The sequence below is a fragment of the Malaclemys terrapin genome, chromosome 9 (genome assembly GCF_027887155.1).
Source record: "Malaclemys terrapin pileata isolate rMalTer1 chromosome 9, rMalTer1.hap1, whole genome shotgun sequence".
NCBI lineage: Eukaryota > Metazoa > Chordata > Testudines > Emydidae > Malaclemys > Malaclemys terrapin.
In genome coordinates, this window is record NC_071513.1 from 61,486,421 (window position 1) to 61,503,907 (window position 17,487).

Below are 17,487 nucleotides of genomic sequence, written 5' to 3' on the forward strand. Positions count from 1 at the left end.
AGTTCGCTGAATTTTTTTTTAATCAACATTGTTTCAGGTTGACCTGAAACAAGGTGGGGTTTTGTTATATATATTTGTTATATATAATATGGCTAAAAATCTGTTTTTCCACATAACTCCTTTGCCCACCCAACTCCTCTAGGCCTCTTTGAAGTCCCAGTCAAGGGGCTTGACCTCCTTCACGGTGGGTTCTTATATCTGTAACACTGTACACTTAACACTAGGCTTTAGCTAGAAAAAAACTCTTTTGTTCTTCTTTCACTCACTTAAAAGACAACTAACTACAACTCCAGTTTCACATACAAGAAGAAAGGCTTCCAATCTCAGACTTGTTTTGTGAACCCATAAAATAACTTATGAGATTCTCAATACCCCAGGCATCCATCACAAAGATTGCCCAACCCTAGGCATAATGCCCTTTCTGAAAACACAGACCTTGGACTATAGAGCACAGCTTGCTTGCAAAGCACAGAGATGCATTTTCATTGAGCAACTTTAAGTGAGGAGCAGTTTGGCTTAAAATTTTTTAAAAAGCCATTGTGTACACTCTTCACCTTCTTTAATAGAAAACCAAATTAAAATGGGACAGGGAGTAAGCACAAAAGAAATTAGAGCACACAGTCCAGCAAGAAAATAAAACACTCAATGTTGAAAATAAAATCCTTCAGGACACAGTTTTCCCTTCAGCACAGCTGAAGAAATTTCCTGGCAAGTCATTTTCTTCTTCCCTAGAGTATTTCCTGAGAAATTGTCCTTGATTTCCTTGGACTCTTGACGTTTGAATGGTTGTTTCTATAAATTAAAGGTATCTCAAAGGAAAAGTGGCTTCCTCTTCTGATATTTCAAGCATTCTGTGTATTGATGAGTGTCTTATGCTCTTCCGTTGTGTTCGCAGAATGGGTTCTCTCTTGATACTTTTGCTTGTGAATATCAGTAGTCAGATTCTAACTTCACACAGGGTAAATCCAGAGTAGTTGTGCCTTAGCCACCAGACAAATCTTTCTCTCATCCTCCAGAATTCCTATTACATCACACACCCACAGCACCACTAGACATGGCAGTTGTGTTCTTGCGAACTTCAAGGGCTCAGATGTCTTAATGAACAGGGCTCCCCTCTGATATTTATTTTGGGATGATAAAACTTTGATTACAGCTGCAGAGATTGGGCACAGTAGTCATGGCTCCTACCCAAAGCTCTGCTCAGACTTGGATGGGAGGATTCACTGTGTCTTGCCAAGAAGCAGATAACTGGGAAGCTTTAATTTTGGGCCAAGAAACCTCTTTTCTCCCATCTTGGCTGGACGCTTTTCTACAATGTGTTAATCTTTGGCTGCTTCCAATCACAAAACAATTTCCTCTGCAGTCCATTACTTAGGGTATAAGGTCAGGGATAAGCTCTGGGTATCTCTGTTGCATCCTTTGCTAAACAGAAAGATTAGCCTGATGTTCATAATTCTACTCTAACTCTTGTTTGAGTTCACCTTAGTACTGTTACTGTCTCTCACTTTCTGTGTCTGCCTGCCTGCCTTCCTTCTCAAAAGTTTGTCTCTCACCAACAGAAGTTGGTCCAATAAAAGATATCATCTCACCCACCTTGTCTCTAATATTCTGGAACCAACAGCACTACAACAACACATCCTTCCCAATTACAATAGTCTGTTACTAGCCCTTGCTATCCTGCCCTCACTTGCAACCAAAATAAGTTCTTGCCTGGAAGTTAAGCAGAAGAGGTGCTTAAATGGCCTCTTAACTACTTAATCACCCTACTTTATTTCTCCCAGTGGGAAAAACCTGCAAGTGTATATAGGAAATGTTCTGCCTGAATGGGAGTCAAGCGTTTTTGTTTTTAACTCATGAGTGCCTCCGCTTAGCATCCCTGAAACAGAGCTATGAACCAAACCGGCATGTGGGCTCCACCAGCTCCATTTGCTATTCCATCCAGAGGCCGACAAGTTAAACATTACAATACAATGCTCTGGATGCACCTGCAGTGCAGTGTTTATCCTTAATTTCTGAAAAATCAGTGTGATCAAAAATATTTTGTAAGTTACATGCCAGTTGTCAGCTATTTCAGTATTATCAAAAATTTGAAAATGTGTGCTTATAAACAGAAATAACACTCATTGTTGCCTTACGTTCATATTTAACATTAACATACTGCATGTAGATAAGTTGTAGTGACTCTGACATGCTGTAGATTCTGCTTTGTTGACGCTTTAGACCTATTCAGAGGAATTGCCTCCAGCCAACAGCAGCTGTACTATATTTGCCGCCATATACATCCATAGGTCAGCTAATCCAGTTCCCTGCACTGAGACAGGACTAAGTAGTATGGGGTTTGAGGATTCCTTAAAAAGTGTCTCCCGCTGCTCACCCCCCTCAGAATGGAAGCTGAGACCCTTTCCTATGTTTGCTGATACTAGTGATGGTTTCCCAGTCAAAGCCATCTCCTAAGAGTATTCTTGCTTTCTGCTGTAGTTATAACTCATTTATTTAACTCTACAAATTTGATCACCAGTTATTGTCATGAGAAAGTATTTGGCACATTTCAGTTGATTGTCTGGGCCAATTACATGTCCCCCTGCTATGCCAATTAGATTCACAGAGAAACCCTAAACCTCATGAGAAATAGTTCCTGTCCTATTAAGAAAATACTCTTGAACTCTGTCCCCTCTACATCAATTCTGTAGTCTTGGCATTCAGAGGAGATCACAGTAGCCATACCTGCATATTCAAGTTAGAGAGGGAAGCTTGCCCTACATACTCTTATATTTGAAGTTTGATATTCCCTATTCAACAGCAAAAGGGTTCCCTAATTTGCTCCTGCAGAGGTGGCAATGATTTGCCTAAGCCATGATGAAAATGGAGTATGTGAAAAGGGCATTGCTTGGAAGCATTGTTTGCCTTGTTCCTGTGGCTGCATGGCTGGCTGCTATTTAGGTAGGAATGAAACATATTTCACATTCTTATTTTGCTCTAGGGTGGGGGGTGGATGGCAGCATCAAGGAGAACACTTTCCCATTATATATCTATCACTGCTGCCAGTGCCAGGGTTGTTTTGCATTTAAATTTTCTATTCTGTAAAAACGGGGCTATTATAACTTGCATATCTGTGGCTGTGGACATAATACGTAGATGACATTAGAAAGTCAACATTTGACAACACAGTTACCACTGAGATTTCCTGTTTGGAGTACAAGTAGTCAGCTACCACTGGATAGTAACTTGGCACATGCTGAGTCTTTAATTCCTAATCTGCTTTCAGATAGTAACTATGGTAAATATTATTTCCACTTTACAAGCAGGAAAACAGAGTTTCAGAGAAGTTAATGAACTTGCCTGTGAACATTGTGTTCTAGTGAATTATGCACAGGACTAGAAGCTGGACGTAAGTTCTGACTGTGGTTCTGACACTAATTTATGTGATCTTGGTGAGAATACAACGCTCTGAGATCCATTTTCCCAGTCAAACAATGACCTGTGGTCACTTCTCTGAAGTTGGTTACTTTTTCCACAGGTGGTGTCACCACTGTAGCTTTCTTTGTATTTAAAGAAAGGCCATAATGTAACTGAGACACTAAAGTGGCTCAAGAGCTTTACATTCAATTTAAGATGGAACCAAAGTTGAGAGAATTGAGATGACTGACTGCTAGCTGAAGCCGCTGTGATCAACCAGTCATGCAGGTGGGAAGGACCTTGTGCTTTGGCAGAACCACTATCACTATTACTAGTACCTTGTATCAACTTTTGGTGATATACAGTGAGAAAGAGCAATGTGCAGTGTTGGTGTAGTAGGGGGCTAGTTATTGATAGGTGAGTAGAAATCCACATTTAAATCCAACAAGACTAGGACAATTCCTGGTTGTGCAGATCTGAATTGCTCTATAACAAAATGTTAATTTTCAACACAGAAAATCTGACCACTTCAGATTGGGGAAATGGAGGCAGACTCCTTAGCACTTTGTGTAACAAAATAAAGGGAGCAGACTCTGGAGTTACCTTGCTGCTTCAGAACTGGGGATATCGTTCAAATCTCCATCAAGTGCTGGGATGTCTGAAAAAGGACCCCCCCCCCTTTTCTAATGGATTATTGTAATGCTATGGAGTCTCTAAGGAGCTAGGTCCCATCTGCTTCTGGGTGCAGGGGACTCAACAGTAGTGTGGGAAGTGCAGGTCCCATGGCAGCAGCATCTCCCTTTCTCTTAATCCTATAGAACACTAGTTCCAGTGCAGGGATTGGGGATGGCGGCTCACATGGCAGCAACAGCATTGTGCCATGTGGCATTCCCCAATCCTCAGTGCAGGTCACAGTCATTGGGGAAACACTAGCAAGCAAGGCTAGCTAGAGTGTCTGGAAACCAGCTGCATGGTCCCGTGGATCTCCCAAGATCTGTGAAACCAAACTCCAACCACTTGGATGAACCCCAGCCATTTCCACAGTGGAGCAAGCTTAGGCAACCCCAGTGGAACAACTGAGTGGTAACTTTGTGTGGGGGAAGTTGCTTTCTCTCTCCTGCGTGAATATTTTCTCCTTCAGGATATGATCTGGGCCCAACTGAGACATGTGAGAGAAGCCTTAAAATAGTTACTGAGTAGCCACTGGCAATGGACAGACTACACTGGTCCAGGTTAATCTCCTCCTCCTTTCTTTGGAAAAATAAATCCTTTCATAGAGATGGCATTTCTTCAAAATGGGGCTGCAAGAAGTGACGGTGGTAATGTATGGGTTTAAATGCACATTTAGGGTGTGGATTATTATTGCCATTGGAGTTCAAAACCTTCCTATTTTTGTCCTGTAAAGTTAACTTTGAATATCACTGGAGAGCCAATAAATGTAAATAAAATCAGTCTCTGCTCATTGAAGCAGAAAGTCTTTTGGTTTAGTCCTTGGGGCAGGGCAGGAGATAATTTTTGGTTTCCAGATCGTTAGGATATGATGAGCACTTTCCAAAGTGACTATTTCCTTCAAGATGTAAAGCTGTCAAGCAAAGTTTGAAGGGAAATCTTTATACAGAAAAGAAGCCAGACTGCTCCTCTGTTACTTGCCCTAATTCTGGTAAGGCCCTTCACCGCATCTAGAGTTGTATCCAGGGTGAGGGAAGCTTTCCTGCACATCCAGACAGTTCCTTGAGCCAAATGTTGCTATTCTGTTAAAAAGGACTTATTCGGGCCTCTGTAGGGACTGCTGACAAAGGCCTCACACCGTTCATACAGTGTTACAATCATTTTTGTCACTAGACTAGCAGGAGGGTATGTTACTCTGTAGTGTTGGAGAGTTTGGGCCTGCCATTAAGAAGAATTAGCCTTCTGATCACACTTGCAGGGGAGTTGTATATTTTTTGGGGAAATGAATATCGAATTAGAAGAGACTCAGGCTTTTAAAATAACGTTTCTATTTTGAAATGTAAAAAGAAACATATTTTTAATTTAATCAGGGAAAAAAAGTCCTTTGAAGTGAAGTGAGTCTGGACTTCGGAATGAGGCAGTTCCACAGATTTAGACACCTGCTTAACTGGAGGATGAATGTGAGAGCTTTCAAATTAAAAGGCCTTTTACAAACCAGTGCTTCAAAGAGCAAGCAAGCTTCTTTCCTCAGCAGAGGAGATGTGCTATTGCCTGGGAATGTGGGTCAAAAACCTTCAGCTCAGCAGAGACAGTGCTGCGTGGACTGTGAAGCTGAGGCTTTTACCTATAACACAGGATCTGGAATGGGAAGCATTTTTCACCAAGTATGCATGGAGGCAAGGGATGCTTTAAAAGGAACCACTCAAAGCACCTCAGGCTGGGAAAACAATCTGAATAAGAACAAAAAGACGGACTGATAGGAGGATGAGGAGTCATTTATATACAGTAACTGGAGAACTAGGCTCAAATGTGTGTTGTGGCTCATTGGTCTGTTCTGCCATATAACCCATTTAAGAGTTACGACAAGAGGAAGCATGGAGATACTAAAATAAAGGTAAATAAATTGAACAGATTTGATGTCTAGCTAGCTACTTTAACAGAAGAAGAAGAGAGAGACTGTTCTGACATAGGGGTAAAAAAGAAGCTCTTTAAAAGAATTTAAAACTGTGTTCCAAAATGGGGGTGTCTGCCTTTGTCATCTCTTGCGTGGCAAAGCAATGACTGAGATAGATCAATAATACTCAGCCACCTGGTGGGAAAAAATCTAGGATTGTTTTCATTTTCCAAGGCAGAGAGAGAGCACCATAGTGCCTACTGGTGACAAAAGTGGGCTGTTTCTAGCTCTGGACATACACTGGCTGATAGTAGGATAGGATAGGACAAGGGCTTGGTCCTAGCAAGTATTTGGGGACTACATTTCATAAACCTGAATTCACTATTTGGCAAAGGGCACAGATATTCCAAGGCCTGTCTTTCTGCCCAGGTGAATGAAGTGGTTGGGACATGGTGGGGGTGACTGTTTATGGAGTCCTGTCTAGTGGTTGCGTTAGGGGGTAGAAATTTACTGGAGTTTTCCTGAGAGGTTGCTGCCAGTTTTGTGTTTTATGTTAAAGAATCCCAGAATAGCAGATGGGCATCTGTACATCTCTTTAGTGGTATAAATGGCAGGAAAGTGAGAAAACTGCAACATACTAAAGAAAATGGTAATTTCTTAACCTACGGGTATGTGTGTGCTGCAGTCAGAACAGCACTTGTAGGCATTCCCAAATAAACTTGATCAAAGTTTACTCGGCTATGCCTACATAGACTGCAATCATGCCTCCTGATTGCAGAGCAGACATACTCTAAGTGTGACCCAACGGGCTTTCTCAGCAATCCTAAAGTTCTGTATCCGTCATTCAAAGCACAATATAAAGAGGTTAAAATCTTTTTATTTTAGATTTTATCAGTTCTGTAACTTACAATAAAGATGATGAAAAATATCCAGAAAAAAGTTACAAACAATTCAAATAGAGGACACAAGATCCTGTTGTGGATAATGTATTTTTATTACCATTCACAGTTCACTGTCCTTTACAAATCACACCATTTATTACAATTTCTCAAAGTATCCTTGCTGATTATTATTAAGCCAATGATTCTGGACTGCTTTTTAAAAACTCTTTTTCAGGTTCAGTACTGAAAACAAACTGGAGAAAGTTGATGAGTTAATTCAATCAAATACAAGCAAAAATTTTGAAAACAAAACAAGTGCTCAGCTAATGCGAATAGTTACTAGGGTTTGAATATAGCTTAGGGCCAAAACAATCTACTTTGGAGCTTAAAATACACACAATACAATTAATGTAAAATAAAAATGTAAATGTTTCCATAAAGGAAGATGAACTAAAGAAGACCAAGAGACCATAAGCTAATTTTTTAAAGGCCTAAATAACAAAGCAGGATTTTTTATTGTAACTTCTACTCCTGGTGTATTGTAAACATTCATACCATATTAGTTTTGATATATTAAAGTACAGTAAATACAATAAATGGTTGTATATTGCAGGTTTAGTATACTGGTTTCTATTTTTTATTCTAGTATTGTCCCATATAATAAATGAGGTACAATAAATGCTTTATATAGTATTGCTGCTACATCAGCCTTTTCCAGTAAACATTTGGAAAGTAGTGGAATATGTTCCATCCATTCTTCATCGCTAACATGGAATTAGAAAAGCTCCAGTCAAATGAATGTTTTTATTTTCCAATTAGAGAACAACAAGAAAAGTCTTATTACTGCTTCTCTTGGGTACTGTTTATGAAACTTGTCTAAGTGTTTTGCACATAGATGTTTCATCATCCATAGGGCATGAGCTGTCTCATCACTCTTTTCAAAGACAGAAAATAGCCCATGTATGGACACTCCCTTTCCTGTCAAGTGGGCAGAATTTGACTCAGTTTCGTATTAAAATGAAACCCTTCCCAAAATGCACAATCTTCTTTCAGGCCAGATTCTGATTTCAGGTGGTACCAGTGTAAATCATTGTAGCCAGTGGAATCCATGTCGAAGTAGTGTTCGCCCCAGGGTCCTGTTTCACTCCTCACTAAACTTGGCTGACCAGGTAGTATCAATTTCTAAAAACGCCTTTTTTTTACCTCCAGCTTGCTAGGAAAATTTCTCTCTTCCTCCTAGATGAAGAGCTGGCCACAGCAATCCATCCATTTGTTATCTCAGGGCTGGATTACTGTAACCGGGCTGGACAACTGTAACTCCTTGTATCTGAAGTTGAATGTGAAGATACGCAAGCTCCAACTGGTACAGAATGCGGATACCCACCATCTCCATGGTTTAGGCTACTCTGAGTACATCAGACCTTGGTCCTACTTTTCAAAACAATAATAGAGCAATCCCCCCAGCTACATCAAAGACCAGATTTTGATCTGTGACCGCTGTGTTCCTATGGGACAATGCAGGTCACAAAGTCCAGAATGAAGTATATGAACTCTTGGGACAAAACATTCTTTGTCGAGTAGATCTGGTTATGGAACAATCTTCCAGAGGAGATCAAGCAAATCCAGTCTGACTGTCTTTAGGAAATGCTGCAAAATCTTCTTTGAGAGAACTTTTCCACCATGACAGGTTTCAGAGTAGCAGCCGTGTTAGTCTGTATCCGCAAAAAGAACAGGAGTACTTGTGGCAGTCTCTAAGGTGCCACAAGTACTCCTGTTCTTTTCCACCATGAGTGACGCTCACAATATGAATACTCTACTTCTATCCCAAGCCGAGTTTTAACCCCCAAAAGGTAGAAGTATCAGAGATTCTATTGACTTGTCTACAAGAGGATTCTGGAAAGTTAATCCGAATTAATTAAAGGTGTGAATTTAAAGTGGATTAGTTAAACTGCATTAAACCCCTGTGTGGGTACTCTCGTTCAGAAATAAGTGGCCTTAATTTGGTTTAGGTTCTAAACAGGAATTTAATGCAAGAAAATTGAATTCATTTTAAATTCGCAGTGTTAAATAATTCAGATTAATTTTTCTAAGTATCCCCATGTGGCTATTGCTATTGATTTTATGGGGAAGGTGCTGATATACTGTAGAGATGGGTGGCAGTATAAAACCGAAAACAGCGAGACTTGTAGTCAACGGAGTTACTCTGAATTTCCATAATATAAGATCAGAATTGTGCCTGAAATAAGATTCTGTTCTTTGGGAAGGATTTTATGTTCTTGGGCCAGATCCTTTGCCAGTGTAAACTGGCATAGCTCCCCTGAAGCCAGTGGAGGGGATCTGGCCCCTTCCTAACAGTCGGCCTCACAAACACATGGAAAAGCCTCAGAACCTCTGCTACCACAACATTTATGAAATAAGTAAATCAAATGTCTAATGTTGGCATTCTTGCTGAAAAGTTTGTCTCAAATCTCCTTTCTTGAAAGACCAAGTGATCTTGCTCAATTTACTGCACATTTAAATAGAAAATATAGCTAGCTAAAAACTTACTTATGTCACTTAATCAGTTTGATCCAATTTCCACAAATTTAACATCATATCCTTGACACTCCAGTATTGCAACACTTTTGATATAGTCTCTGATCAGCAGAACTTCCTAACATATGAATATGCAGATACAGAATTTCATTAGGAGATATGTTCTTGATGTCTCATTGCTTTCTTTTTCATTACAGAATAAAGCAGGCTATAAATCCGATATACTGTAATGAATTATGGGAAAGAGGTATCTGACTAATTCCATTTTTAAAGTGCATGAAAAATGTCAGTACCTATTCTTGTTATTGCAGCCTAAAAGCCTACCATGTAAACCCAGAAGATATATGAAAACATTGTTTTCTACTTAGCTGAAAAGTAATTATACAAGTGTATATTTGCAAGGAATTTATAAAACTAGCAGTACATTACTGGTCAAATTAAATGGCCATAGCTTGTAGAATAATTCAACCAGGTTCTAATTAGGTGCACAGAAAGGCCATTATGGATAAATTATATATCCCTATTACAGACAAAGTGAATAAATGTTAATTGCTTATATTATGCAACAAATGATTTTTTAAAGATGGTGTTAAATTAGATGCTAATATTATAATTACAAAGTATTGGGCAATTTACTAAAGATTAACTATAATGATAAAGTGCAAACTGTAGAACTTGTGCAAGGCATTTTGCACAGATATGAGAACATTAGCAGTTGATACCTGCTATCTAATGAAGCACTTTCTGTATTGCATAAAAAGCACCAATAGATTTCAGTTAGTGTATGTCCATATATAAATGAAAATCATACTGTTGTAGAGTAACAGCCATTCTAATATGTTAATAAAACCCAGAATGTTCAATACTGTGCCATTGTAAGGACTTGATACTAATCTCAGTCACAAAGGTGCAGCACAAAAATGTGGCTCATCAGCTGTGTCCTGGAGTCTCCTCTCAGAACTGTAGCAGCATTGGGGTAAGGCTGTCTTTCAAAAGACATTTGAGCAAGTTGGATGCAAATACCTGCTCTAAAATCCAAAAAAGGGGGCACACTTTGATCAGAAGTAAGAAATATTAGCTTTCATAAGTAAGAAATCTAATGCACCCATTATTTCTATACTTCTTTCTGAGTCCAATGAATTAGACTCTCACATACACATTATGTTGTGATATACTCTCAGTGCATTTCAAAAATTTGGTCCAATTCTAGAGATATTAGTGAGTCTAGCAGTGTTCCCCATTTGAAGTCCAGGAAACCATTCTGAAATCTATAATCTCTATAACCAGAATGAATTTTAAGTGTGCCCACTTTCTATCTTGGGCTATATATATATATATTTTTACTTTTTTAGTGTCTTAATATTTAATTCAAATTAAAATTTAATCATTAGAATTGACAGGACAAAATGCTGGAGAATGTATGATTGGGAAGAATTCTGGACTTTTGTGGAGATGGAATAGCTAATCTAACATTATCACTGTGGCAGGTGTGTGGTTTTTTGTTTGTTTCTCTTTTTGATGGGAGCATGCCACAGCTAAAAAAGCCAAGTTTTGATTCACCTTTCACGGCTCATTGACAGACATGCCATGTGCCACTAAAAGCAGTAACCCTAAGAGCACAGTGTTGCAGTAGACACTATGTGACTCAAGCATATACTATTCCTAGGTTATATGAAAATTCAATAATGATATTATGAGAGATGATGGCAAATATATTATACTGCAGATGATATTTCCTATTCAGAGTGAAATCTGCCTCTGTGCAGGGAGGATGAGCAAAGGCTTATGCACAGCTTGAGTGAATAATAATAATAAAATAATATAATATATGGTGATAAACCTATCTCATAGAACTGGAAGGGACCCCAAAGACAGGTCATTGAGTCCAACCCCCTGCCCTCACTAGCAGGACCAAGATTGAACTCACAACCCTGGGTTTAGCAGGCCAATGCTCAAACCACTGAGCTATCCCTCCCCCCTATTTAAACAGTACATAGGCCTTATGGGGGCTCTCTGACAGGGGTGAAATTTCACCCACATATTAGTTATGTGCAATTCAGCCAATTTCAGCCAAACTTGGAGCTTTGCTTATTGCTGTTTATTCCTATTCAGTTACCACACTTAAAAACGTGCTTAAATTCCATTGATATGAATGGGACTTACTTAAAGTTAAGCATGTGCTGTGCTAAATAAGAATGGCTTGCTGAACCAGGGTTATAACGCTTGTAACAGTTAAAATAAGGCTCTATACACATGGGGAAAATGGACTTGGGTTAACAACAGACCAGATGCAGCATATGGAGAGAGACGGAAATCTTACCCAATCCCCATACACAGATCTTCTGAAACAAATGTGGCAGTAGATAATTATTGCTGTGCAGCCCTTATAAAGCTCAGACAGATACTATTTGTACCTCTAAAGATTCATTACTGAGCCAGAGTCCTAAATTTCTCTATGCAATGATACAATAGCTTGTGTACTTGAAAATACGTCTCACTGTTGCAATATGTAGACTAGAAATTATGGGCCAGATGTTGGGGTGCGGTAAATTGCACAGAGTGCAAGTAATGGCATATGAGCATAAAGTGGCCTTAATGTGTACCTTTGCAATCTGCAAATCCTGCTGCAACTGTTTGCAGGGCCACTCTCCCTCTACCTTCAGGCTGCTCTCACTTCAGCAGGGCTTTAGCAGCCCCAGGGAGGTTGAAAACACAGCAGAGGATCAGCATGGCATCTCAGCCACACACCATTTCCTCCAACCACCACACCCACTTTTCTCTCTGCCTGGAGGGAGAATGACATGCAAACCTCTCTGCTGGCTCAATGCTATCAGGAGCATCTCCCTTATGCAGGGAAGATCCTCCCTAACAGGAGCATAACCTTTACATTGGGGTTACCCTCCCTGGCCCAGGATAGACTAGTGGTGCAGTGCAAAGCGACGACACCACATCAGACAGTTTCGCTCTCTATGTTAAGAAGTACACATTGCTATGGAAAAAAACTCCAACAAAACAAACAAAACCCTCAGCAGACTCATTTTAACCCACAAATGAGCAAGCTCTCGCCGTGCCTGTCTTTGCATTCACAAATACTGGATATTGCAAAAACAGATTATATCAAAACAATAAACATAAAAGAGCACTGGCTAAATAAAATTCATAATTGCTTGGCAAAACTACGTTTACATCTCATTTTTCATCTGAAAAGATATACTCCCTTTGTTGGATTTGATCATTTATTTTTGCCTTATTTGGATGTGAATTTGATACTCAGCTCCAACTCACCTGTGAAGAAAAAATGCTTCATAATGTGTTAGATACAATATCCTATTATGTCTTTAAAGCTGCAGCATATTTCTGATGTACACTATGACCATGTTACATGCTGGTTTGACCTTTACTCTCTTTAAATTGTTAAATGCAGTAGGAGATGTTCTAGTTATGTTAATGTGAAAAGTATTGATGTTGAGCTCTCCATAGTATCTTCTTCCCCTTTCCTCCCCCGTACTCATCTGTATTTATTAAAATATGGGTTGAATCCAATGAAGTGAGTTGATGAATCTTTCTCCCTACAGTTTGTGCAGTGTTATTTTAGTCTGGTTAGTTTGAAAGGGGCTGGATTAACTATTGTCTTGTGTAATACAATAGACACGTGGAAATTTATAAACCAAAATAAAGATTAAAATATTTAATCTTTCAGTTTAGCAAGACTATCATTCAGGGTCTATACCAACCTCTAGCTAATGGGGATTAGGAAGAAAATTTCTCTTTGGGCAGGTTATTTCATAATTGCCTACTGCAGGGTTTCTTGCACCTTCCTCTGATGTACTGATACTGGCCACTCTTGGTTATATGATACTAGGCTAGATGGAGCGCTGTAGTCTGATCCAGTAGCACAATGACTCTTACAGCACAATTCTCAAAAAGCAGATTCCAGTACGGGTGGATGTTCAAACTCTCTCACAAACTAGAAGTTGCACATCTGGAATTTGGGAGAGCCAATTTCAAAACACAGAGACCCAGATCCATACTTTGGCACATAAATACACATTTGAGATATTCAAGTGCTGATATACTCACCTAAATATTGATTTTTAGGTTCCCAACTATGAAAATACTGACTTAACAGCCAGATCCTCTTCTGGTGTACATCTGTGAATGACTTCAATGGAGCTTTGCTGATTTATGCCAGCTGAGGATCTTGCCCTAGGTGTCTAAATCAGCATTTGGGTACCCATTGGTCATATTTAGGTGCCTAATCACGGATACAGCTGTCTAAAGGCAGGTATCCCATCTGGTCCTGTGAAACGGTAAAGAATTAGGAAATCACTTCAAGGTACAAAAGGAACAACTTGCATAACTGCCATGTGAATGTACACTTTTCTAAAAGGACTCAAGGGCTGTAAAAATGTGCATAAATGGCAATTTTACTGTATGCCTGCATAGGCTGGTGCTGTTCATTTACTGTATCAGTGAACTCTGAAAATTTGTAGACAGCAACTTTCATACTATGTTTGCAAGATTCATTCTCATTAATACAATGTGAACTCACTACTTAATGGTATTAACTCATTAACATGTTGAAAAGTCAGAATTCTAACACTGAACATTTCATGATAATGCTCTAAGCATCTTATTCCTTTTTGTCTTGGTGGTGCCAGATTGTTTTTCCAGCATTAAAAGAATTGGAATGCGACTCTGCTTGACGTGACCACTTTCAGTTTCTACATGTGAATGCTTTTGCTTATACAGTTATGCACTTACACATTTATAAAGACCAAATGCAAAAATGTCAAATCCCCTCCTTTGCGAATATAGAGCTAATTAGTAATTTTTGCTAACACCACATGAACACACAAGTACAATGACATCCTGCTCTCCTATTCTATACTGTCACACCCAGAACTTGGTTGATATGATATACGGTTTGTCTCTTGAATCAATGTCAGTGCTTGTATAAATCTAAGTGCTGAGAGAGATGTTTTACTCCCCCCCACTCAAAAAAAATTAAAGGCAAATGTTTTTACATTAAATCTTATCATCATAGCCTGCAGCATGAAAATGGCCATTAAATGGTGGAAATGGTTATGAAATTAAGTAAATGTGATAACAATCCCAAAGCTTCATATATTTATCATTAATCACTGTACTCATACCGTATCGTATGTATATATTTTCAATGGCACTATAAATACAGTTGTCAGAAAATACACATATTAGTTCTCAACGCATCTAATTACATCATAGTACCTTTCCATCATAGTTTCAAAACACATCAGTGTTGCCTTGATTTAAATCAAAAATTCTCATCACAATAAAATGAAGATTTTGACACTGTCTGGTATAGAAAATCAAAGTGAGAAATGACTGATAATGTTGTTCTAGATTTCACATTGTTTTACATTTACTTCTATTGTGATAGCAAAATTTAAAATAGTAAACATAATTAAATAATACATGGTTTATGAAACATATTGTACTATAGAGGTCTACAATTCATGGAGACCACTTTTTGGGTAAGTGGAATCCGAACACTTTATATCTCTGACACCTAGATGGAAACAAGGTCCTTTCCAATAGGAAACAGGTAAAATACGTTTGAACTAAATTAGCTTTTTTCATATATAACTGCATTCAGCTGATTAAAACATTATAATGTTTACTTATGTTTCCCTTTGTCAGACATTCATCGAGTAAGCTTTGAGCATATGGTAATGAAGTTTTGTGCAGCAGGGAAACTCATTGTCTATATGCCTCAGTAAAACGTTAAGTGTTTCTAAAAATTTTTTAAATGGTAAAGGCAACTATACTTACACATTACAAACATACCATATGCTTTTTTATATTGTGTCCTAAAATCTAAACAGTAAGAGCGAAAACAAAAGGGTCAAACATGCTCTTATCTTCTTGGCCACTTAGGAACTTTATGAAACTAGTAGAGAGTATTTCACTTGACATCGTTCACCACTGTAGACATAGGTTATTAGCTGTTCACTAGAGAAATACCATATGTATTAACTTGCACCAGAAGAATGATCGTTCATTTGAACTTATTGCAAGAATTTAACAAACAGAAACAACCAGTGAGATTACCCAGTGAGTATAATGGGAAAAATGCCAATACAGTAATTTACAATTTTAGTGTTAATTATTTCTACCCCAATAACTTAAACTACTCAGATCCCCTGTCATCATTCCCTTTATATCTTGAATGGATAAGATATTATCAAGGACCTTCTTCAGACACAGTGTAAGTGCTGACAATCACTATCAGCCAATCTCAGCCTTTTTTTTTTAAGCATTCATTCTAACATACCATATAATATTAGAGAGCCATTTAACTTTGTTTTCCGTTGGGTAAGGCTGAAGGTATAAATGACAATGGACAGAAATTCTTCGACAGTTGTTGCAATACAATGCAGCTACGACAGACAGTGCCACAAAATCGCTAATGCTGTTACAATGAAAAGTGAGGAACTGGAGGCTAGATTGCCCACATTTCCGGCTAGATCATGTTTAGAAGATGACTTGATTGTGGTTGTGGTGGCCGTGGTGTCAATCTTTTTCACAGTTGGTTTTGGTTCATTCCTATCTTCCGAATAGGCCTTCTTTTCTTTGAGTACATCTGACAGAAAGAGGAAAAAAAAAGAGAACATGATGTCACTTGCTCATTTTAAGGGGAGGCTCAGTACAATGTCTATTACTAGAACACCTTCTGAAGTAAGCACTCTGACTTGTATCACAGGTGCTCTCATCTGAGCATGTTAGGAATAAGACTAAAAGTATGTATAGCAGAGCTGGTTGAAACGCAGGAGCAGCCTGGGAACTCCCCCTGGAGGTGGGGTCCCCCGCTGCAGAGGTGAGAGCCTAGAGGTCCTGCGAGCCCTTGCTCCAGCCCTGGCTTCCAGGGCAGCCAACCTCCTCTTTGCACATCAAGGAGCCTGGAAGCCCCAAGGCAGGAAATGAGACATACTTCCAACACAATTGTGTTTCTGTGGAAGTTCATTGAAACTGAGACTGTTGCCACAAAACACTTCACAACCAGCTCTAATGTATAGTACCTTCTAGTGGAAGGTTCCAAAACTTTGTTTCCTTCTACTGCCCTCATCCCACTTTACAATGTCAAGTGCAATGGGATCTGGCCATAGGCCAATGATGTTTTTCTCCTGTGGTACTGGATTAGCAATTGATGGCACTATGTAAGGTTAATCATACTTTAAATCATAATGTTAGGGGTCAGATGTGGTTTTGTATGGGGCACTGTGTTGGAGGGGTGCCCTGGGTGCACACTGACTCACTCAGGCTACATCTACACTATGGGGGGGGGTCGATTTAAGATACGCAAATTCAGCTACGCGAATAGCGTAGCTGAATTCGACGTATCGCAGCCGACTTACCCCGCTGTAGGGACGGCGGCAAAATCGACCTCTGTGGCTTCCCGTCGACGGCGCTTACTCCCACCTCCGCTGGTGGAGTAAGAGCGTCGATTCAGGGATCGATTGTTGTGTCCCGATGGGACGTGATAAATCGATCCCCGAGAGGTCGATTTCTACCCGCCGATTCAGGCGGGTAGTGTAGACCCAGCCTCACTGTCTGCTTCCTGGTTTCCCCTTGCTCTCTGGGACCTAGGAATGTACCCAGCACTATTCCTTTACCTAATGCAATGTGTGTCCTTTGACACACGGATACAGCTGTGCTGACTAGTGTGGTATTAGGTGGAGCCAAGGCTCTACTATTCCCCAACCTTTCTGCCCATGTGAATTGGGTGGGGATGTAGCAGCCTGACATAAGCTGCTTTCTCCTGATGCAGCTCCCCACTGAATGGGTAGATGACACTGGCAATAAAGGGATGTCCCTTTGCTCCCCATTATGGGTGCATAATCAGGCTCATTGAGAAAAATGAATCAGAAGGTAAACTTGAAATATCTTTTCCTCTCAAACCAATCAGATACATCTACAAATATTCCCATATTGAAGCAAATATCTTGTTTAGCAGGGTCAGTTCCCATTTTGTTTAATTACTTTTCCTGGCCATTAATCAGTTTGTTTTTTTTAAAGGATGAAATATTAACAATTTAGCGATGTTATTTTTCCCCATATAAATTTCCTATT

General features: G+C 39.3%; 1 protein-coding gene across 2 annotated transcripts in view; it reads right to left on the reverse strand.

Moving 5' to 3' along the window:
* Positions 1 to 6,816: 6,816 nt before the first annotated feature.
* LOC128843392 (glypican-5-like) overlaps positions 6,817 to 17,487 on the reverse strand; it is a 646,741-nt gene continuing 636,070 nt past the window's right edge. For both annotated transcript variants that reach the window (XM_054040197.1, XM_054040198.1), the window contains one exon: positions 6,817 to 16,000. In XM_054040197.1, coding sequence (XP_053896172.1) covers positions 15,798 to 16,000 — 203 coding nt within the window. In that variant the 3' untranslated portion in view covers positions 6,817 to 15,797. The remainder of the gene's footprint in view (positions 16,001 to 17,487) is intronic.